The sequence below is a fragment of the Brassica napus genome, chromosome C4 (assembly GCF_020379485.1).
Source record: "Brassica napus cultivar Da-Ae chromosome C4, Da-Ae, whole genome shotgun sequence".
In the NCBI taxonomy this organism is placed as follows: domain Eukaryota; kingdom Viridiplantae; phylum Streptophyta; class Magnoliopsida; order Brassicales; family Brassicaceae; genus Brassica; species Brassica napus.
In genome coordinates this window covers 1,836,814-1,861,120 of record NC_063447.1, presented here as the reverse complement: position 1 = coordinate 1,861,120, position 24,307 = coordinate 1,836,814, and the positions used below count along the sequence as shown (strand labels likewise).

The 24,307-nt window shown below is 37.3% G+C and overlaps 4 protein-coding genes and 1 long non-coding RNA gene across 5 annotated transcripts; 3 read left to right on the top strand and 2 right to left on the bottom strand.

The window, feature by feature from the left end:
- Nucleotides 1-1,582: 1,582 nt before the first annotated feature.
- Nucleotides 1,583-10,291, top strand: LOC106396608. Its single transcript, XM_048754058.1, is given in 13 exon segments — nt 1,583-1,645; nt 1,759-1,870; nt 1,961-2,040; nt 2,153-2,213; nt 2,328-2,455; nt 2,548-2,588; nt 9,329-9,398; nt 9,485-9,552; nt 9,634-9,641; nt 9,644-9,739; nt 9,824-9,838; nt 9,841-10,065; nt 10,149-10,291. Coding segments are annotated over 13 exon segments (1,110 nt in total).
- Nucleotides 10,292-10,593: 302 nt separating this feature from the next.
- Nucleotides 10,594-13,540, bottom strand: LOC106396607 (DEAD-box ATP-dependent RNA helicase 17). Its single transcript, XM_013837047.3, has 10 exons — nt 13,319-13,540; nt 13,156-13,228; nt 12,948-13,057; nt 12,638-12,781; nt 12,435-12,543; nt 11,996-12,363; nt 11,851-11,924; nt 11,462-11,775; nt 11,128-11,374; nt 10,594-11,047 (listed from the first exon to the last, which is right to left on the bottom strand). Exons 1-10 carry the CDS (start codon nt 13,455-13,457, stop codon nt 10,772-10,774), a joined length of 1,854 nt encoding a protein of 617 aa, XP_013692501.1. The 5' UTR covers nt 13,458-13,540; the 3' UTR covers nt 10,594-10,771.
- A 313-nt stretch (nt 13,541-13,853) lies between these two features.
- LOC106396793 lies at nt 13,854-15,673 on the top strand. Its single transcript, XR_001279548.3, has 2 exons — nt 13,854-15,192; nt 15,280-15,673. It is a non-coding gene; the product is annotated as an uncharacterized LOC106396793 (long non-coding RNA).
- A 106-nt stretch (nt 15,674-15,779) lies between these two features.
- Nucleotides 15,780-18,193, bottom strand: LOC106396792 (tRNA-aminoacylation cofactor arc1). The gene is made up of 11 exons (XM_013837277.3): nt 18,023-18,193; nt 17,822-17,920; nt 17,513-17,674; nt 17,369-17,434; nt 17,095-17,265; nt 16,826-16,995; nt 16,661-16,751; nt 16,500-16,568; nt 16,329-16,420; nt 16,162-16,225; nt 15,780-16,069 (listed from the first exon to the last, which is right to left on the bottom strand). Exons 1-11 carry the CDS (start codon nt 18,083-18,085, stop codon nt 15,965-15,967), a joined length of 1,152 nt encoding a protein of 383 aa, XP_013692731.1. The 5' UTR covers nt 18,086-18,193; the 3' UTR covers nt 15,780-15,964.
- A 3,244-nt stretch (nt 18,194-21,437) lies between these two features.
- LOC106396258 (bZIP transcription factor 18-like) lies at nt 21,438-23,857 on the top strand. The gene is made up of 4 exons (XM_013836598.3): nt 21,438-21,971; nt 22,761-22,893; nt 22,970-23,054; nt 23,126-23,857. Exons 1-4 carry the CDS (start codon nt 21,547-21,549, stop codon nt 23,548-23,550), a joined length of 1,068 nt encoding a protein of 355 aa, XP_013692052.1. The 5' UTR covers nt 21,438-21,546; the 3' UTR covers nt 23,551-23,857.
- The last annotated feature ends 450 nt before the right edge of the window (nt 23,858-24,307 follow it).

The window sequence follows — 24,307 nt, the reverse complement described above, 5'->3', positions numbered from 1 at the left end:
TATATCATGATCCAGCCTCAAGCAAGTTGTACAATGCCTCTCCAGTCTCTTATAGACTAAACTTGTCGTCACTTCCTCTCCATTGGGATACTCTATTACTGTGGAGGTGATTAGTGGAAGGAGGCCGTTGACATGGGCTCGCATGCGCATGGCCAGAGGAGTGATTTCAGCTTTCTCAAAGATCCCTATATCATTTCCAATACTCGTCGCTATTCCCTCAGACCAGAGGTGTATGGGGATTCCTTGGATTTTTATCCAGAAGGGGATTAAGGACGGGAATGCTTTCGACAGCGTTGGCTCCCATCTTTGGACTATAACCATCCATCTAGCAAAGTGGTATGGTCTTTTCTCCAACACTTGGAGTAGGTCTTCCTCCCTTTCAAATTGGAATTGAAAGAGACCATTACCCAGGTCTGCCCCCACAGGTTTCACATCAGACTTCCAGAGGTCTGAGCAGAAAGAAAGGAGGGGCCAGATCTTCTGAACCGAGCGATTAGTGACTCTCCCTATTAGCGTTAGGGAGCACTTGTTGATAAGCTCAGTGTTCTCCGGGAGTTCAGCTCGAACCCGAGCCGTACGAGGCGCCTGATAGTCCTCTGTACATATTTGTTTTCCCTTATCAGCTACAGATATCCTTCTCTGCATTCTCGCTGCTGATTTCGGAAATAACTTATTGGTTAAGTTTTCGAGCGGTGGGGTGATTGCTTCTTAGATCCAGCCGTGAACTTCAAACAATGTCTCTACCTACTGATACTAAAATCGCAAGCAGCAAAAAGGACAGGAACCTCTGTATCATAAGCTTCGGTTGCAACTGGTTTTGTCTTCAAGGGGCGGTAGGAGACAGACAATCTGCATAAGGACTAACTCTGGTAAGCAGGCTGGCGAGGGCGAACGGCGGCGGTCCCTCCGACATCGGGTTGGGGGAAGAACCCGGGGGATAAAGGCCAAGGCTTTGGATGGACCGCTGGGTAACTCTAAAACCGGTAAAAATTTGAAAATACAGAAGGATAATCAGAGGAATTAACCCATAACCGGTAAAGAGACTGGCGGGTAAAAAGGGTATTGCTTTACGCAAAAAGGATAATGCCTTTTCTCGGGAAGCTCGTCTAGGAGAGAATTTTTCTGATATATCTTTTTTAATTTTATGCTCTTTAAACTATTTTATGTTTAAAACAACTATTTTAGGTCAACCCCAAAACTATTTTATGTTTTTTTTTAACAAAACTATTTTATGTTAAAAAAAAAACAGAAGAGGCGAAAACATTGGGTTATGAATCGGCCCCCATAAAAACAGCACGAATCGTAAACTCCACGGCGTCTTAAGAACAAATAAACAGCACGAACTGTAATAACAAAATACGAAAACAGTCGATCACAATCCTCTTACACTCTCAGTCTCAGATCACAATACGAAAACGAGATGATGCAGATTGTCGAAGAAGAAGAAGAAACATAAAGAACAAGGAGCTTCCAATTTTGAGCTCCACCTTGGTTCCTTGTGATTCAATCTTTGGCTTTATACCTCTCTTGAGGCATCCAAATATACTTTCGTTTCTTCACAGCACTGAGGTTGAGACTCATGATGGTACTAGTGCCAAGGTCACAATCTACATTGTCACTGAGCCTGAACAATGACTGCAAACTTGTGAGTATTTACTTCTTCCAACATTATATTTTCAGCTATTTAGGAATATATGCTAGATTTTCTTGTAGATATCATTTTGAATTTTGTGATGACAAAACTTTGAATCCTCACAGGTACATGGAAATGTCTGCCTTGCGACTGTTGTTGTAACACCTACTTTAGACTGGAAACTCCATGCTTTTGATGTCCTATCGGAGTTTGATGGGAGCAAGTGGACCTATGCTGGTACTACTCCATGAACTTAACTGTAACATATTGCTAGCCAACTTGAGTGCAATTCTTACACTGAAGTCCCCCTTTCTTCCCTTTTTGAAGGTTGTCTTATTTATGAACTCTTCTCGGGCTCTAAGCTGGGGAAAACAGAGGAGCTTCGTAACACTACTGGCATTCCTAAGGTTAGGCTGAATATGTGGATTTAACTCCACTGAATTTGAACTTCAAATACTGGCTTTGTGTTTTTTGATGGTTTATCAGTTTTTATGACTTTAATTACTTCCAGATTATCAGCGACTCCTAAGTTCCATGCCTTCTCGCAGATTGAACACCTCGAAACTTGTAGAAAATGGCGGTAATCTTCCTGTCTTGGTTACAAATTTGTAACTTAAAATACTTTATTTTGGGATTTTTGTAACGGTGTTGTATCGTTGACCATCTCTTAGTTCTTATATTTGACATTTGGCAGAGTATTTCCAAAATAAGCTGGTAGACACCATACATTTTATGGATATACTCAACTTGAAAGACAGTGTTGAGAAGGATACTTTCTTCCGCAAACTTCCAAATGTTGCTGAACAGCTTCCTCGGGAGATTGTGTGTGCTTAAGAAGGTTTGAACCTGGATTATTCGTTGAAGGCTTTGCGTTTTGTTATTTGACTTTAGCTTCTGGTTGATGCAGAAGCTAATACTTTCTGCGTTTTGTTGTGCTAACCATTGACCAAGACAGGTTCCTTATTTAAAAGCACATGTTGTTCCTTTTCCCCACATGTAGTTTAGTACACTTTGAATGGGACCATAGTCTGGCATTTTCCCCAGAAAAGAGCAGACAATATACTCTTTGTGGAGCGCAGCTCCTCTCTCAAAGACTGCATCGGGAACTAGAACACGAGGTTTCCCATCAGGGGAGACGGTAGTTGGAGCAAGGCGCTGAAGAGACCTATCAACCAGGAGCCTAGTTTTCTGAGCATAGGTTTGAGGGGGCTTGGAAGAGTTTGGTTTAGGGACAGAGGGTTTGGTGGTGTGGTGGGAAGGAATTGGAGCTGGTTTAGGTTTGGTTTTGGAAGGGGTTTTAATGGGAGGATCTGACGCTGGCTTGGGTTTGGGGGGCAGTGAAAAAGAGGCGGAGGCAGAGTTTGTAGTGAGGGGAGAAGTACCTTTTGAGGGAAGAATAATTAGGTTTTCATTTTGGGGAAAATGAACAGTAACAGTTTCAGATCCAGAAATAGGATCTTCAGTAATAGGTAAATGGAGGGGGGGATCTTCAGCATTTACCATAGTAGTATCAGAGGGAGGTGAGATGAGGGTGGAAGAAGGCACAAGAAGAGAAACAGAGGAAGTAATTGGAGGAACCAACACAGTAGTGGTTGAAGGAGAAAGAGATGGAAGGGTAGTTTTAAAAGGGGAGCTGGATGAAGGTAGTGGAGGAAACGAGAGAGGGTCAGGGGGTTCAGGGAGAGGGGGAAGTAGTCCACCGGAGGTAGACTGCAGAGGGTCGCCGTCGGAAGCACAACTGTTCAAAGAGAGCCAGGGGTTCTCTCTCTCCATTTTTTAAGTGGTAAATAAATAATCTAATAGATAATGAGAAGAAAACAATGAAAATAAATAAAATACATGGGTGAAATAATCCCGTTTAGGAACAAATCACCTTCCGTTATATAGCAAGACAACGCTAGTCTAAAAGAATTGGTTTCCATTAGATTACAAACTAGAATCACGTGTAATATGCAAAACTTTAATAATAACAAGTTTAATTAAACTTATCCTTTCTCTGTTGATTCATGAACCTTATTTTGACTTCGGTTGTCGCCGTCTTCAAGCCGCCGGTAACAGTGATGATGATGAGCTGGATCATTAAAAGGACATATGAAATCCATGTTGGCCCCATTCCCGCCGCTACCAAACATTTTAGCGTCGGCTATGTCGAAGTAGAGGGGATCGTAGTCAACGAAATGACCAGTTGCAGCGGCAGTTGCGATTGGGTGGGGGGGGGGGTGGTGTAAGCACTCGGAAAGTATTTTTCTAAACTGAGTTTATCATCGTATAATGTTGATGATTGGTAACTGCTGGTAGCTTTATATTTTTTTGCTGTAGAATTTAATCCGTAGATTTATTTGTTGTAGTTTTTTTTGCAGTAGATTTCTAAAGCACTAAATTTTTGTTCTGGAAATAAAGCTCTTTACAGCCATATTTTGATTTTCCAGAAATTTTTTTGATGTGAATTTTTTAATGAAAGCAAAGCTCGATTAGTTGACATATATAGCTGTAGACTAAATTTTGGCTGTGCAAAGCATCTACGGCCCCAACTAATCATCTCCTATATTGTTACAAATGGAGATAAACTACTTATAACATATGCAATGGTAATGAATAATTTCATGGATGACAATATATGACATAGTTTTTTATATAACACTCAGAATCCATGGACATTCAATATTTTCGATAAATAGCACACAATCACAATAAAACCGTTATACTTACAATATTCTAAAATATCTGTGTAAACTTTATATCCTATAATCTTTACAAAATATATTTTCTGAAAATCAAATCCTAAACCTGATGTAGATGTCTTTAAACTCTTTGATTATTAGACCACATAGCTTCCACGCTTGGAGCTTCTACACTGAGAAATGATTTATTTTGATTATTTTTAAATGTAAAATATTTTAGAACATTCCAAAACATGCAAAGATCTCAATAACGAAAAAGAAATACCAAATTAAATGAAATTTCATATACAAGAAAACAAAAACTTATGATTCCAAGAGAATAACAGAAGAAGCGAAAAAATGGTTTAAATCTCTTATTTTTTACCACGAATGTTTGGATGAATGAGTCGGCAAATATTTTATCCTCTTGCTCTATCCACGATTGGGCTAAAAGAACCTCTTGCTCTATCTAACCTATTTTAATCTAGACTACACTTCTGAAACACTGAAAGGCCACTTTTAAACAAAACTATTTTATGGTTTTTTTTTTGGTATAACTACACGACTATTTTATGTTTTCTTTTTACGTTAGATAAATATGTTATTACAGTTATGAAAAATATTATAAACGATTTTACAGTCGACAATTCTACATTCGCCGTATAAAGATTCATGTCTGGATGCATCACCTGGACGGCTTTATTTTATGTTTTAATCTATTTTATGTTTAAAACAACTATTTTAGGTCAATTCCAAAACTATTTTATGTTTTTTTTTTAACAAAACTATCTAACCTATTAAAAGGGAAAAAACGTTAAAAAATCTATTTAAACAAAGTTGTTAGAACATTTCATTAACTATTTATTATATTTTGGACTCACTTAATTAATAACTATTTATTATATTCTGATCCTATAATTAATTACTTTAACTTTATACAATTAATTACTCTAACTAATACGATTAACAGGATTATATTCTCCAATCTTAACAGAGTTTTCTTTTCTCTTTTGTTGGTTGCTTTCCGATTCGAACTGAATCTTTTGCGTTTGAATCAGATAAAAAATTCCGACTTAGATTTGTTCAAAGTTTGAATCTGTTTTTGTTTTTTTGTTTCGCTTTCGGCTTTCCTCTTCACCGATAGCTAAAGCTCTCAAATGTTGGTTAATGAAAATTCCGATGGTTTTATCAACCGGTTTCTCTTCCTCTGCGTTCATTCTCGATCTTTTCTTTCTGAGAAAGTTATATTCTTCACTGTCCCGTTGATGTGGGCGTAATAGGTTAGGAATAGGTGAAGCTTTTCTTTGGATCAATAAGATTGAGGTGTTGTTCTTGGAGATTAAACTTGGTTGGTGACTTAAGAAACCATGATTGGCCTTGATTTGTTCCTGTGGAAGGAGCTTTGTGATGGTTATGATGCTCAGGCGAGCCACGCGGCGGCGCTCATGCAGACCGTGTATCTCATGTACTGGATTCTTTTTTTTCCCTCACGTTGTCAACATTGGTGGGCTTTAGTTCAATCAAAATGTAAATGGGGTCGAATTGTGCTTTTCCGAATCATCACTTTGTATGTTTCATTGAAATGAAACACGTTACAAAACAAGTCGATGACAGAGAAAAAATCAGCTCCGTAAAGAATATTAATTTATTTCGATTTGTTTCCTATGGTACATAGTGTTTTAGACATAAATTTTACGAAGACCTACTGGTCTGTAAAAAAACAATAATGTATTTTTAACATAAGGTCATAATACTTATGTTGTCTAATACCATATACAGTAACTTCATAAGCAAAACAATTTATGGTAAATATAAAAAAAACATTACTTTAATTGTAAAACGTATGAGGTTATATTTGATAGTAAATAAAAATAATTTTAAAACATTAAGTTATATTTGATAAAAGATATTAATTCAACTGAATAATAAATTTGAATTTTTACATACTATCATATAAGTAAATATTTATAGTAATAATAACTAATTTAATTTATAAAAAAACATTGATAAATTAGGTTAATATGTATTCACATTAAAAAAAAATTGATTAATATTTATATTAGTTGATTATATATTAGACCGGTTCACATTTGTATTTACAGGTTATTTCATTACACATGTAATGTGAAAAAAGAAATATTTCATTTTTATTATAAAATCATTAAAAGAATTTTAGCTAATACAAGTTGATTACCACTTTCAACGTTAAGTCATAACAAAAAGTAACAATGCTAAACATGTTAAATAAATAGATTAGTCTATTTTTATTCTCATATATTTATATTTTAATTTAAGTATAATATTTTTAAAATATAATATTATAAAAATAAATATTATTAAAAGATAATCATTCTAAAACTACTATAAAAATTAATTAGACTTATGTATAACTATTTATTATTTTATCGTAATATTAATCATTATAACCACACAATATTTTAAATAAATCATATATTACTCTTCATTTTATCTTATAGACTTTTTTCTAAAGATATTTTATCATCGAACTATATATTTGGACTTAACTATATATTTGAAATTTTTGGTTATAATTCGTGTCAATTCCTTTCGAGTTCGGAAAGGTTTGAGTCAATAATTTAAATACCTGTTATTTCAGGTATGTAATGGATCTGGTTCGGTTTGACTATTTAAGACCCGGAGAAGATTCAAAGTACCAAAAAAACTCGAAAATACTGAAACACAAAAATACTTAAAACGTAAACAAATATCTGAAAATATTCAAATACTCAAAAAACCCAAAATTTTATCCGTGATCTGCTCGAAGAACAAAAAAATTCCCAATTCTAAATACTCCAAATATATTTTACAAATTTGAAAGATTACCCAAAATCCAAACTATAACTGAAAACCTGAACCCAAAACTTAAAAAAAAATCGGTACTACCAAAACATATCTGAAATACCTAATGTAGCACATACACGCGGGTCTCGGATAGCATCCTGACTCGAACAGATACCCGTGGGTTCAAGAAAAAACTTAATAGGCACTTTGCCATAGATCCGGAACCGATCGAACCTGTATTTTTGGGAGGTTTCGGTTTGAATTTTTGGGTCTAGATTAAATAGTGAGGTCTAAAAAAATCACTTAAGAATGTATATACAAAATTTCTGCTTCGATAGTTACAATTTTGTAATATAATAATGTAAAAAAATTCCAAAATACTAATTCATTCCAAAATTTGTTTATAATTCAAAAAAACTAGCGCGAGTCGATATCTAGTTTTATGTTAAAAAGAAAAACAGAAGAGACGAAAACATTGGGTTATGAATCGGCCCACATAAAAACAGCACGAATCGTAAACTCCACGGCGTCTTAAGAACAAATAAACAGCACGAACTGTAATAAGAAAATACGAAAACAGTCGATCAGAATCCTCTTACACTCTCAGTCTGAGATCACAATACGAAAACGAGATGATGCAGATTGTCACAATAAGAAACATAAAGAACAAGGAGCTTCCAATTTTGAGCTCCACCTTGGTTCCTTGTGATTCCATATAGACCAGAGCAACAACGTTCTTCTTCAGTATACAGAGGTCGTGAAGAAGAAGATATGTTCAATATTCGGAAAGGAGTGGTGGGTGGATCTGGGACGGGGCTCAAGGATCTACCTTACAACATCGGTGATCCTTACACCTCAAAGGTCCCTCCTTTCTCTCTCTTTCGAATTACTCTGTTTTTATGATTCAACTCGATAATTATGTAGTGATGGGTTTTGTTCAGGACGATGGATCTCAAGTTTCAGTTGGCTGCTGGGCGTAACGGTGTCAAGCGCCTTCGTACTGTAAGTTCCTCATCACTCTCTGTAACTAAAGTTTCAATCTTTGGCTTTATACCTCTCTTGTATGCAGGTGAGGCATCCAAATATACTTTCGTTTCTTCACAGCACTGAGGTTGAGACTCATGATGGTACTAGTGCCAAGGTTACAATCTACATTGTCACTGAGCCTGAACAATGACTGCAAACTTGTGAGTATTTACTTCTTCCAACATTATATTTTCAGCTATTTAGGAATATATGCTAGATTTTCTTGTAGATATCATTTTGAATTTTGTGATGACAAAACTTTGAATCCTCACAGGTACATGGAAATGTCTGCCTTGCGACTGTTGTTGTAACACCTACTTTAGACTGGAAACTCCATGCTTTTGATGTCCTATCGGAGTTTGATGGGAGCAAGTGGACCTATGCTGGTACTACTCCATGAACTTAACTGTAACATATTGCTAGCCAACTTGAGTGCAATTCTTACACTGAAGTCCCCCTTTCTTCCCTTTTTGAAGGTTGTCTTATTTATGAACTCTTCTCGGGCTCTAAGCTGGGGAAAACAGAGGAGCTTCGTAACACTACTGGCATTCCTAAGGTTAGGCTGAATATGTGGCTATGTGTTTTTTGATGGTTTATCAGTTTGTATGACTTTAATTTCCAAGAGCTGCCTTTTATTTCAGTTTGAATGTTTCTTTTCTCACAGTCTCTACTTCCAGATTATCAGCGACTCCTAAGTTCCATGCCTTCTCGCAGATTGAACACCTCGAAACTTGTAGAAAATGGCGGTAATCTTCCTGTCTTGGTTACAAATTTGTAACTTAAAATACTTTATTTTGGGATTTTTGTAACGGTGTTGTATCGTTGACCATCTCTTAGTTCTTATATTTGACATTTGGCAGAGTATTTCCAAAATAAGCTGGTAGACACCATACATTTTATGGATATACTCAACTTGAAAGACAGTGTTGAGAAGGATACTTTCTTCCGCAAACTTCCAAATGTTGCTGAACAGCTTCCTCGGGAGATTGTGTGTGCTTAAGAAGGTTTGAACCTGGATTATTCGTTGAAGGCTTTGCGTTTTGTTATTTGACTTTAGCTTCTGGTTGATGCAGAAGCTAATACTTCTGCGTTTTGTTGCGCTAACCATTTGACCAAGACAGTTTCCTTATTTAAAAGCACATGCTGTTCCTTTTTTTTTGCTCACTTGGACAAACTGTAAATCATCTCGTCTCATTTTCCTTAACAGTGAGGTTCGATCCAAGGCATTTCAGGCTGTAGAACAGTTTCTTGAGATACTGAAACAGAACTACGAGAAGGTGGAAATAACCGCCTATAGCTTACCTCTTTTCCTTGAGGTTTTATTAGTATGTAAAGTCTTAATTGACATTTGGTTTGTGAATAGACAAACTCTGGAGAGACAGGAGGCACCGGAGGAGCCTCAGCTATACCTGAAACTGCTGGTCTGATCGGGTGAGTGTAGTAGATGATGAACTATATATATGTGAACATTGCTCAGAGTGTTCGGTATACTAAACAGTTTTACTCTTATAGATGGGCTATGAGACTCTGAAGGGTAAGCCATTAGATCAAGCGCCTCTTGCTTCTTCTTCTTCAGCACCATCCCTAGCTTCTGCAGCTTTAAATGCCACAAGCACAGGTACACTTGAGATCACTTTCCATAATCTTGTCAACACTCTTTCTTTTTCTTAGTTTTGTTTATTGATTGTAAATTTTTCCTCAGCAACGGAGGCGCCAAGTGTCATCATACACGTTCCAACTCGGACTTCACAGATCAACCCGCACCACCATCCCCAACATCAACAGATGGTTGGGGAGACATTGAGAATGGCATTAGCGAAGGTCATGATAGCGACAAAGACGGTTGGGATCTCGATCCTATCGATGAACCAAAACCTGCTCCAGCTCTCTCAAACATTCAAGCTGCTCAAAAAAGACCTGTGTCTCAGCCTTCTAGACCTCCAGGTACCAATCTCTATCTGAATCACTTCGCCTCTTAAGCCTATCTCTTATAGGGTGTCAAACTCGTTGCTCTTTGTAGCTACAAGCTCAAGAGTCAAGACCAAAGATTAACTCGGCAAGAGCAGCTGCAAAATACGAGGACGATGATCTGTGGGGATCCATAGCTGCTCCTCAACCTGCAACTACTTCAAGACCGTTGAACTTGAAGAAAGACAGTACAGTCTACTGATGATGAAGTCCCTTGGGCTGCCATTGCTGCTCCAACACCAACCTCCAGAGCAAAACCTTTGTCTTCTGGTCGTGGCAGAGTAGCCAAACCTGCAGCTCCCAGACTTGGTGCCCAACGCATTAACAGAACCTCATCTTGAATGTAATGAACACTAGAGGAAGAAGATAAACAGGCATACACTGTACATTTTTTTGAAAGCATAATCGAACCAAGCAACAAACTAATTATTTGATTTGTCATATCATTCATTTTAAACCTCAAAAATGTCTCTAATTATATTATCTTGTTTAAGTGGACACATCTTTATCTGCAGCTTACTCGTTAAGCTATTCATAGCAATGAATCTTTAGAATTAGAGAGAAGTTCTCAACAATTATGATAAGGTTCCAAACTTTAAAGATATTTCAAAATTTTCATTGTAACATAACTGCTCTCATTACAAAACTTCTGTGATGGTTTGTGGTGAAGAAACGGATTTGATCAAGTTTTTGTTGTACTTCTACTATTGCCACCACTCATCTTCTTTCTCTTCTTTGGGTGTTGCCCTTTCTGGCGTTCGTCTCTCTTCCTCTTCATTGTTTCCTTATGGTGTGACTTTCCAACCAACGAAGGCTGCTCTTTCAGAGCAAAGCTCTTGGCTACATGACCCAAGTGAAGCTTCTTCACCACAAAGATGCTCTTCAGCTCTCCCTTGTGAGCTGCATATCCCCTAACCCAAGAGACAAACGCATTCTTCGCCAGGTTCTTCATCTTCGGCTGCAAATAAAGGATCATTTTCCATCAGAACACACCAAGCAGGAGAAGACAAGAGAGGAGACAGAGAGAGAGAATCATACCTCGGCGTAAGTAAAGAACTCAAGAGCTCTCTGCAGAGATATCACCCAGGGATGTGATTCTAAGGATATGACCTTCTTGATGCGAGGCATGTTGCCAAGTAGCGGAAACTTATCAAGTACTTTCAGAAGAGGGTACTCTGCAAGTGTTGCACCATGTTTCTTAAGGTCCTTAAGATAGTCTATCTCAACCGGCTGTAAAAACAACAAGGCTTCTCCCTTTTCACCAATACGAGCTGTTCTACCAACTCTGCAACCATAAAAATCCCCAAAGCTCATTAAATTCAAAGGTACAATGTATTTTTAAGGTAGAAACGTCATTCCAAGACTACTTTACCTATGCACATACTCAGTAGCTTCCCCGGGACAGTCGTATTGTATAATACATCTTACTTTTGGGAAGTCCAATCCTCTAGCAGCAACATCTGTGCTCAAGAGAAGAGCTTGTTTCTCTGCTTTGAAGTTCGCAAACGCAGATCTTCTATCCTCTTGCTCCATGCTTCCATGTAACCTGAACGTTTTGCACTTGAGAAACAGCTGTTTAGTCGCCGCCTCCTCTTCTTGTGTCTCGGACTTTGGTGGCCACTGGAATTCACTTAGAAGCGAGTGATGAAAATCTACAGCATCACGTGTTGAGAAGAACACAACCACCTGTAACAGAGTGTATCCACACAAAGACCTCAATCAAACAGACTGTTCTATGACAAGAAACTTCAGATATGTTACCTTTTGAGAAGCTTCTCTCTCAAAAAGGTTCTTGAGAACGGAAAGAAGCGCCACAAGCCGTGCACCACACGGTACTGTATACAAATAGACATTGTTACAAAGAGTATCGAACAAGTCAAAAGGACTCAAGTGAAGATAAATGTACCTTTAACATATTTCTGCACAAGCTGCGACGGTATCCCATAGTCCTCAGAGGAAGGATTTGCTGATTTGTTTACGTGAATCACCATCTCATCCTCATCGGAATCAGGAGAGGCATGAGACTCTATTGGCAGCTGCTTTTGTTGCAGTTTGCTGTTGTCAAGACCAATCATTACCGGATCATCCAAACTGAGTTTTGCAAGGTGGTTAACTTTCTCATTCAGTGTCGCTGAGAGTAACAAAGTCTGTTTCTGAGCGCCCTTTGGTACAACAATATCATCATCGTCGTCGTCTTCCCCTTCCTCGTGTTGTCTAGAGCCTAGAAGCTTAATGATCTGTTCTGTCTCCTTCCCATAACCCATTTCGAGAATGCTGTTACAAATTCAAAGAAAGAACTAAATAAAGGAAGTACATGATCTAGCTTTAAGGTACAGAAACTATACCAATCAGCTTCATCAAAGATGACCCATCGAAGATTCTTGTGCTCAAATGAAGCTGTGTTCTTCAAATGGTCAAGAAGGCGTCCTGGGGTTGCAATTAGAATAGATATCCCTGAAGTAACCAATCAAACAATCATTAATATCTTCTACTCAGTAAACAGTAATGCTAAGAAACAAAACATGTGAAAAAGAAGAAAAGACCACACCTTTCCTTAGCCTAGCCTTTTCTTTAGCCTTCTTCTCGCCTCCCATCACATAACCAGGGACAATCCAATGGAACCGATGCAGCAGCTTCTCCAAAGTCTCGTACACTTGCAGACACAGTTCTCTTGTCGGCACAATCACCAAAGCTGCCACATACAAAGTCACAAAGCATCATTACCAAAAGTCCATTTACTAAGACCATCTCCAATGGTTCACTCAATTTTTTTTTTTCAAAAATAAAGTAACACTATAACAAAAAATAAATAAGTTACTTCATTTACTATTTTACTCTATAATAGAAGGGGCACATACCAAAAGTTCCATGAGAACGATCAACCTTGGGAGAATAAGCTTGCAAGTGGTGGATGATTGGTGCCAAGTAGGCTATAGTTTTACCAGTTCCGGTTGCAGCATTAACAAGTCTATACATTTATATGATTATATCCCACGGTTAAAGGAAACAAACATGACTACGACAAATACAATCATAGATAGAAGACTGTAGAAAAAAAAAAGATACACATCTCGACCGGAGAGAATAACAGGAATAGATTGAGCTTGTACAAGCGTAGGAGCTTCAAAACCCATCCTTTCTGTTCAATTAGACACGACAAACAGACCATTAATGTATAGGGTCAAGCTCATTAAGCATGAAGACATAGACAGAGACATAAAGAGTGAACCTTGGAGCTGGTCGGAGAGTTTGGGATCTAGGCCGAGGGAAGAGAAGGAGCAAGAAGCGAACAGACCGTTCTTCGATTTGGTTACATCTTTAGCTTCTTGCTTTGTCTCTCTCGCCGTTTGTTGGGTTCTCTTAAACATCTTCTTCTTCTCCGATTAAACAAACTAGTTTCTCCTCCGTCGTTTACGGTAACTCGACGGCGATAAACTGCAACTGTAAGGGTTTTGATTTCTATACGACGTCGGTTTGTATTTGGGTCCTCGAGAGCTTGGGCCTGTAAGCTTTAAAAAGCCTTTCTATATTATTTCCAGCCTGTAAGACATTCAAATCACTTTATAAACTTATCTGAACATTTTTTTCAGGGTTAAGTATATATTTCCCCTCCCAACTTTTAAATAATGCTAACTGAAAATATAATAATCAGAAATCAACTTATAAATTGTTTTAGCAGTATTCTTCTGTTTCAAAATATAATTAGTTTTTACATTTTAAAGCAATTTTTTGTATTTATTAGATAAGCCCTGTTCGGCGCATCGTCACAGCGCGTCCAGAGTCAGCGACAAAAAAAACAGTGTATTTTTGTTGCTTAACACACAAGACACGGAGAACAACGACGCGCTAATGTTAATAATATTAGACGCAGCGGCAGTTTCCGAACGAGATCTGATCGCTTAAAATTCCAGCGTCAACCGCGTCTTATTCCGGTGACTCTTTTCAATGTTGCGGCGATATTTTTTTAAGCTCACGCCATCCTCCGCATCGTTTAATTTATTGCCGCTCATAATAATCGCCGCGTCCATTATCCGAACAGGGCTATATTGTCTGACCAACTAAATTATGTAGATTATTTATAACTGATTGAACTTATATATTATATATTAGATGATACTTTTTAAAAACGTAATTTTTTAATATTAATTTTTAAATAAAACTGCATATATTTTGAAAATAAAAATTTTCAGAGTTCAAGTTCAACGGAAGTACTTTACTAAGTTAGGTCATTTATTAAGTAATTTACTAAGTTTTCACATTTTAAATAAAATATATCTAAAAATGGTTTTGATATTCAGATTTCAAACTCTTTAAATAAGTTAGGTCAGAATCTGGTGAACATTTAATTCCGCGTTTTAGCTCAATCAGCTCCGCTAATTCCCATATATAAATTTTGATAGAATTATTGGAAAAAAAAAAATTGAAACCAATTATTGGAAATTGACTAGCAATATTAGATAACTTGTAGCATTTAAATGTAGACTATAATAATGGCATGGTTTTATTATATAATCTAAAACAATTCATATGATTACACTATTCTACTACAAGTGTAGATAAATCGTGCGCATACGCAACAAAATAGAACATCAAAATTAAAAAAAAAACTTTTTTTTATCGGCCGATCCGATCGGACTCGGAAGGAACATACTTAGTGCTATAGAGTGGACTAGCTACCATACTGTCTGACCTGAGTTTAGAATATCTTTCGACTAATGTCAGGGGTGAACCGATCATCTGTTACGATCCACCGTGTAAATCATTTGGGCCGAAGTCCAATACAGACTGACCAAGTGATGATAATTTAGTTCTTACGATGAATCGAACATAACACTGACGTGGATACACACCAAATTCCAATAGAATGACACTAGGCTACCGCACCTTGATTAATTAAAAAAATCTTGGTTGGTGGGAGCATGAGGTTTCGTCTAAGACATAGAGGAATGACACGTGGCGTGATGTTGAAAGCTCCCTATGGAGATTTACAATACAAGCCTCCCAAGGATATTCTTCAGGACAATTTCTCCACTGCGTTTCAAACCTTCTCTCTCTATCTTTTGGAGAAGAAAGAGATTCATCTTCTTCCTCTTCAAATCTGAGGTAAGTAATGAGATACATCTTCTTCATATTGAACCCTAGACTTTCTTGCAGCATAAGGTTCCATTATATTTCTTAATTTCTTCTCAGATTTGATCTGAAAACCAGATAACGATGACAATCTTGTGCAACAACGGCCGCAAAAGAGACAAGAGGAGAAGAAAAGAGAAAGAAAAGTTGAAAGAAGAGAATCCTCATCAATGTTGTTGTTATTGCGTGTTGCCTACGTTTTCAATGGTCAGAGGAATAAAGAGATGTCTCTTCCTCTCGTGCTATCCATTTATTCGTTGCTTAGGGTTTGAAGACAGAAGACATCGTCACCATCTTCATAACCACAATCATTTTCTATGATTCTTCCCTCCTTACACTTCTTTTTTCTTTGTGTATGTGTGAAGATTATTTATTAAACATCTTGAAAACACCTTGATTTTCAGACAAAAAACATGTAAACAATCAAATAAAGGAATCAAGATATTGAAATGTTTATGGTTGGGGCTACATATAATATCTCTCATGGTCAGATTCTGCAGTTGATGAGATGACATTTGAGTTTCTCAATATCATATATAGTTTAAGAGACTAGAAACAAGTTATCTAACGAGTTTAGGGTCAAATAAGATTATCATCAACGGCTAAAACAAGGTTTGGTGATAGCTTAACAAAAAAAAAAAAGTCAAAAACAGTAAATAAGAACAAAGTCATAGCTTAACTTGAATTGTGACAACTTTCTTTATCCAACAGAGTGCGTGAATATCATCAAAGAGAAGAAGTATAACTACTTGATGGTAGCTTTGGGGATAGTGGAAGTGCATGGTCCAGCTGACGTCATGAACGGAATGCCCTTGTAAGTGGCTACACCACTTTCATCAGTGTACAGATGCTGCAAATGTATTAATGCAAACACAATACTCTCATCAGTGTTCAGTTTTGTTTTAAAGAATGAAACTTAATGAATATGTGTTTTGTACATACCGGTGTTATCTTCTCAAGTTGCTTCTTTTTTGGGTTCAGTACCTCTTCCGCCTTTCCTTCCACCCTATAAAACACACAAAAGGGTTCTTTAGTTTAGTTAGTGATGGACAAGCATGTTTCCAAAGCAATCAAAGATGTTTGATGTTTAAGTCATAAACATTACATACCCTGAGAATGAAACACGCTCTCCTGGTTTAGCTCCAGCAGGTGGTAGCAACGGCTCCACAACCGAGTGATCTTCATTTGAAGCACAAAGAACCTGTAGCGAAAAGAAGAACAAGTGTGAGAGAACTGAGAGTTAAGCAATAATCTGATCGTTGATAGAATAAAACTCTTACCAGTCCTTCTGACATTACATCTCTTAGCTTTCCAGGTTTGACATTTGTGATGAGCGCAACAAGACGGTTCTTCATCATCATCACAATGCATCAACCAACAAACAATAGATAAGTAAGCTTTAAAATTCAAGACTAATACAACAACAATGCATCACTATTACCGTTAGATCATCAGGACTGCAGAATTTAGCTAAGCCACTAACGACTTGCCTCACTTTACCCTCTCCAACATCTATTTCTTCCACCAGCAAACTGCATAAGACCAGTCCTAACATATTAGAAGACTCCCAACAGAGCCACAAGATTGAAGTGTTTTGATCACAAACCTGTCTGCCGACGGGTGTTTCCATGCTTTGCGAATCAAACCGACCTGAATATTTAGCAGACTGACACTAAGCTCTGTCTCTTTGTTAGCTGGTGCTGGTGCTGCTGCTTCAGCAGGCTTCTTCTTTTCTTTCTTGGCATCCTTCTCCTTTGCAGCCTTTTTCTTCGGCTCCTGGACCAAACAAAAACCGTTGAAACATCAGAGATTCTCTACAACATGTAACATACTCACAATCAAATGAATCCAACTTCAAAGTACAAACTTAATTACCTCAGGCTCAGTTTTCTTTGTGCTTGGCTGAGCTTCTGACTTGTCAACAGGCTTTGGACTCTCTGCAGCTTTCTTTGTATCCACCTTGACGACACTTTTTGGTACCTCGAAGTCAAACTGTGGTAACTTCACAGAGATTGGTCCAAACAATGTTGTCAACTCTTCTTTAATCTGTAAAAGACATAGCAAGCAGCAATTACAAACACAGTGGCTAATTATACAGACACAAGGTGTGTTGTTAACTCCATAGTATTTACAGACTAGCTTGACAAACCTGGATGTAGTTCATCCATCTTATGACATGTGGGATCTTCTCCTTGTCTGAATCTGAGAGACCAAGCTGAGTAACACACCAAGTCAGCAAAACAAAGATGTCATTAAAACAACAGATAACAAGAACATCATAACAGTCCATTACCACTGAAGAATGCAAAGCTGCAAAGACAGCAACATCAGCTGCAGATGGCGTCAGTCCATTTCCCAAGACCACCGACTTGACTGCTAACTCTGCATTCAGCTTCTCAAGAGCTGCAAAGCAATCCTTTGAGAGACCTTCCGCATACTCCATCCACTTTAACACCTGTAATATGCAAAAATGTGAATAAAACCGAATAAAAATCCATCCTTTACCACTATAGATAAGACATTGCATTGTAAACTCAAACAAACCAATCACAAACGAGAAGGGAGCTCAATAAAAATTCAATCTTTACAGTTCAGAAAGTACCTCCTCGTTGTTTTGTGAAGACAGTTCTTTTCCTGATGCCTTCACTACATTAGAGTACAGCGTCTTGACATCATTCTCATCTGACCCTCCAAGACCAATCTTGATGAATCAATTCAATTTCAATATCCCTCATTAGAATCAAAGATCAGAAACTAGCTATCATGAAGAAAAAAGGTGAAAGCTTTCTTCTTGTTCACTTACAGGGTCAACGGAGAAGTGTTTACAGAGAGCTGATAGGATCATCTGCTTCGTCTTTGAATCCATCTTCTTCTCTTTTATCGTTCTTGGGACTCTTCGCTGCCTGAAACCAAACACTCCTGCCGTTTTCTCTCTTAGGGTTTTTGCCTCGAATATAACGGCCTTAACGGACTTCCAACTAGCGGCGTTATCTCAGTTTCTTATGGGCCTGAAATATAAATCGGGCCATTGATCTCTTCCCATTATGGGCTTATCAGAAGGTCTTTTACATTTATACATAGTTATAAAATCTATATTATAATAGTTGAGTTTTTGCTCACTCCTCAGCGTGTCACCTCAGCATTTTGTGGGGTCCACTTTTAAAAAATGTGAAAAAGTGTCAAGTCCATGGCTCGAACCCGGGTTATTGAGATATAATCACCAACATTTATGCCACTAAGCTAAGTGATACTTTGTACATTGATGGCCAAACCTAATATATATTTATAAAGGTCGGAAGCTCTCGATTCTTCGGCTTCCTCTGAGGGTCGGGCCTACAAGTGTATTATGAGTTTCATTTTTAAATGAGATTCATCACGTTATATGAAAAAAAGCTCAAGTTTGCAACAATTATAGTTTTCCCATATTGTAATCTGTTGTCGTTTAACATGAGTTTGAGTTCTTTTCATCATTGTCTCAAACAAGTCTGAGTTACAGAGTTGCGTCGTGTGTCTGTTCGTAATCTATTTTTTCAGCGGTGAACTCTTCATGTCCCCATCTTAAATCGCTTGATCATAAATGTTCCTGATTTGTAGCCCCTATGTAAACCCTATATATATGATTTTCATCTTTGATGAACCCAATCTACATCTCCACAAAACTCATTGATTCCTCTTAGCTTTAACCATTTTCTAGAAAATGTTTGTCCTCTGCCTCTCCTGTTCCTCAAACCGGCGTCCGTCACTCAACCTTCGAGTCTCTCCGTCTTGGCCGTAGTAGTCAGAGCATAGACTTTGGCTTCCTCCGCTTCTGGGATTCCCTGAACTTCAAGAAAGACAGGGAGTTTGTGGGAATCACGGTTCTATTCCTTGATGAAAAGATAATTTAATCTTCGATCTATCACACTTATTTAACATAATTATTTTAATTGATTTCTTGATTCTTTGTTGAATAATATTATTTGCAGATACCGTGATTCATGGGTTTACTCCCATCGGACGTGCTAATCATTACAAGCCATCTTTGAAAGCAGATTCCATTGTGAAAGTCGATCGTTTTGAGATTGCTAGGTGCTCAAGCATGTACAAGATAACTGATCATCCATTCCTCATTCGTTTCATCTCACTAACCATTATTGATGAAAATTAGACTGTTCGGCAATCTCCAAGTGATTGCGAACACAAACCTAGAACTCCCAGGTATATTATCATATTGCATCTGGGTTTATATTATGTTTCGATATCATAAATGATATTTAAACTCGCAGACGTGGTTGGACAAATCCGTTCTGTCCAGGGTACTGACCTCACCAAAGAAACAACTCGAGTCGTTATCCGTCTCCTCATTGATCCGTAAGAAATAATCAACACATAATTCCCTTTATATTACTGTCTATATTGTGCTAACATCAATAATGATAACCCAAACAATCAAAACACCAAAAATTAGACGAGTCATTAATGATCACCTCCCTTTTTGTCTAATCTTACAAATAAACTTCAAAACAAATATGCCATATCAATCAACTCAACTAAAACTCAACGACATATACATTGAACCAACTAAACAAATACAAACTACGAGGCCAGCTATTTAACAATTTACAAACTTACTTTCGCATATTCTTACGAAGAAGACGAAGACGACAACCAAGATCAGTGAAATTACCTGAACAAAAAAGCAGAGTAAGTTACAAACTCTGATAAATACAACTAACAATGATTTTTATTTACATATTACCTATCAAATAAAAGAGAAACAAACACAGCCACACCAGGAGATACAAGAGACAATCCCAACAGACACAAAAGCGTCAATAACATCTCCACCTGCTCACTCCTCTTGTCTTATGAAAATAGCTTACATGCTCAATGTCAACAGACTAATGCTATTGTCTTCTTATAAGAAATACATATATTCGTTTAAAACCCATTAAGGCCCAAATACTAATTGTCACTCATTTTATAGTTATTTCTACAAGTCTTCATGTATTTGTTTTAAAGGTCTGGTAAAAGCAACAAGTTTTAAAAAAAAACATATAACCAACATAATAAGAATAAAAAATATTATTACTTAATACACACAACTTACACAACTAAACTGGAAAAAAAATATTCAGAAACAAAAAGTACTCTCAACAACCTTAATATAATTTATGTAATCTCAACAGTACAAATAAAAAATTAAAAAGACAAACAAACAATAAGTCTGAGTGACACATCAAACAACATCACGAACTATATCAATCACATTACTAACACAGTTTAGTCCTTCATGAGAGGAGAACAGTGCATACACAGTTCATGATCACAACTCTAACCCTATAACAATAAAAAACTTGAAAAACAATGATCAACTCAAAACGCAAAATTCATAGCTACAATAACCCTAACAAATTTTGAGATGAAGCAAGAACTCTGTTCATAACTCCGCGCTTGCGCGGGGGCAATGCCCCTAGTATACTATAATTTTGTGTAACTAAAAATGTTATAAAGAGAAAGTGCAGGTGATTTAATTATTTAATGGGTAATTCTCTGTTTTTTTTTTTAGTTTTTCTGGCCAAAATATTCTTCAGAAAAGAAAATTACCAAAATAACATCTTTTTATTTTAAAAATTTTAATTTTAATTTTTTTTTATCTTTTTAAATTTTAAAATTCCACCCAAAAAACCCCACCACTTAACTATAAACTCTAAGCGTAGATTAGTTAACCCTAGGATATAAATATATATTTACTCTTTAATAAAATTTATTTTGGTCTTTTCCATCTTTGAGAAGTATTATGTGAAAATAAATTATAAATTGATATTTTAGAGTACAACTCCAAATCTTTGAACTGTAAATGAATTTTATGGCAATCCTACATGTTAATCTATTACTCTTCATTCCTTCAAATTAACTGAGTTTAGAACCCCAAAGAAAAAAAAAACTAATTTACATATTTTCTGATATTGATCAATCCAACCTAAGAAAAAAAAAACTTTATCCAACGACAATTCCAAATTACTACTTAACATGCATAAGAAACATCCAAATTACAATTTACAAATCCACAGAATTTAATTACTTCTTAAATGATAATTAAAATCTATATGATTTTGTGTAGTCAAAAGACAGGGAAAAGAGCTTCAAAGTTGCTTTAGCAGTTAAAAAGAAGAAGAAAAAAAAAGTAAATGAAGCACCAAACGACGCCGTACGCAGCCCGTTTCGGTTAAAAAAACGTGAAATCTGAATCTCTCATTCGCTGTCCGATTCCGACAGATAGACAGAGGAGAGAGAGAGAAGGCGCGAAACACAGAGATAGAGAAGGACGATCCAATTCCAAAGAGCATGGATGATTCTTCGAACGCCAAATCTAACCAATGCCCGCCGCCTCTCTCCAACCCAACTCCGACGCCGTTTCGTGGTCCGTACCATCGTCGAGCTCATTCCGAGGTTCAGTTCCGTCTCCCCGAAGATCTAGATCTCTCCGAACCGTTCGGAGGGTTCGACGACCTCGGATCCGAAGATGACATCTTCTGCACCTACATGGACATCGAGAAACTCGGATCCGGATCCGATTCGGCTGGACCGAGGTCCGAGAACCCGTTGTTTTCCGGTGAAGAAGGTGGGAGCTCGAGTTCGAGGCCTAGGCACAGGCACAGCCTCTCCGTTGATGGTGGGTCTTCGAGTTTGGAGTCGATCGAGGCTAAGAAAGCCATGGCTCCTGATAAGCTCGCTGAGCTTTGGGTCGTTGATCCCAAGAGAGCTAAAAGGTTTCCTCTTTTAACTCACAAATGATTTGATTAAAATCTAGTTCCCGTTATTAGATCGTTAAGACCAGTTTGTATATGTCTTGTGCACACACAAAAAAAAAAAAAAAAGAACAAGACCAGTTTACATATGTCTTGTTTTGTATAATTCGCGGGAAAAAAGATGGTTTCTTTATGACGTTGATGTGATGCATTACTTTTGGTTACGTGTTACACTACTTTTGTTTTGACTATGATTCTTGAATTTCAACGGTAATAACTGAAAATTTTAGTTAGGTTCTACTATGCTGCTTTTGCTAGGTCTTTTTTTGGGTGAGAGGGTCCCATAAGTATGTTTCTTTTTGTGATTCTTGAATTTGTACGACAATGTCTCTTTCATGATGATGTGATGCCCCCCTATAACTAGATATTTTTGTTTGATTTTGTCTGTTCAAGCTTGTTGTACTTGTACATTCTTGTTTTGGTTAGAGATTCTATCTTAATAATGACTTTTTTTCGTGTGTGTCGTACTTCTCATAAGGTTTGAATATGTTTCATGTTCAAACTTTTGAGATGATCCCTTTTTAACATTTCCTTTTAGTACTGTATTGAAAGTTAATAGTTTCAAGTGGCTTTGGTTCGGAAAAGTTTTGTGCATTAGCTTTGTGTGCATGTTTCCATAATTGTTATGAACCTCTATGGCAATGGTTGCTATTAATAGCATGACTGTTCTCAACTACTAAATATGTTAGTCTGTATTATTCTAAATTTTTTGAACATTTAATCCAATCCTGTCTCGTGCACTCTGTGCAGGATAATTGCTAATAGACAATCTGCTGCTCGTTCAAAAGAGAGGAAGGCTAGGTACATTATGGAGCTGGAGAGGAAAGTTCAGACCTTGCAAACTGAAGCTACTACCCTCTCAGCACAACTCTCCTTGTTCCAGGTTTCTTTATTCACAAACTGCATTTGTAGTAACATTACATTCTCATCTACTGTGCCTAATAACTTGCTTCTTACAGAGAGACACAACTGGTTTGTCATCTGAGAATACAGAGCTCAAGCTTCGTTTACAAGTCATGGAACAACAAGCCAAGTTGCGAGATGGTATGTTAACCTGTCCCCTCTCTCCTCTTATGTTATTTAAGATCATTTACAGATGATTCTTCTCTACGCAGCACTAAACGAGCAACTGAAAGAGGAAGTAGAGAGGCTGAAATTCGCCACGGGAGAAGTCTCACACGCTGATGCTTATGACCTCGGGATGGCACACATGCAATACTCTCAACAGCAGCAGCAACCACCACAACAGCAATCCTTCTTTCAACATAATCATCATCAGCAACAACAAACCGATGCTCAAAACCTGCAACAGATGACTCATCAGTTTCATCTCTTCCAGCCCAATAACAACAACAACAACCAAAACCCAAACATTATGCATCAGGCTACTTCTAATGCCTCGGGTCAGTCTCATTCCTTTGCAGAGGCGATGAGTGAAGACCCTCTTGGTCGGTTACAGGGGCTTGACATTAGCAGCTGTGGCAGAGGCTCGAACTTTGGTAGGTCTGACACCGTCAGTGAAAGCAGTAGCACCATGTGAGTCCTGCCTTGTGGATAATCCTATTCTTTTGCCCTCTCCCTTCAAAATCTTTAGCTAAATATGGTTCGTCTGATTCATTTTTTTCTATTCTGTAAAACTTTTATTTTCTTTGTGAGGGGGTTTCAACATAGAGACCCACAGGTGTTTTTAACTTTTCTGATTCATATTGTTCTTCCTTGGGAGCTATCTTAGTTGAACCAGTTACCTTTTTATGTTTATTTATGTGCTCTTGCTTTTTCATTTATTCCTGTGTAAACGGTGGTTGTAATTTGGATTTGGCTTCAAGAAATTGGTTTTTGTTGTTTCAGGTCTCTTACATCACTTTATCTTCTTTTGTTACTTCTAGAATTCCATGTTAATTACTTTGCTTCAAGCACAAGTTTCTTAGCACTTCCATAAGAACCCTATTGTCTGAAATCAGTTTTTGTTTTTTCAATGTTCTTAAACCGACACTAGGAATCAACCACTACAGTTTCATCCAAACATATGAACCTTAACTAAATTGCTTAGAAAGCAAATCAGGGTTAGGTGTTAAACCGTCAAGACTCATAAAACATGAAACAAACTAGTCAGGTTGAGGCCACTCAAACGGTATCCTAACTACCAAACAACAAAATTAAATCCTCACATGAAAATCCATGAACTATATCTTCAGACTTAAGTTTATCTTGTGTCGGCTCATAAGTTGGGTCATTGAACTGACGTTCTCTTTGGGACAGTGACAATTCTTCAGGCACGTAGTTATGGCAAGTCCCGG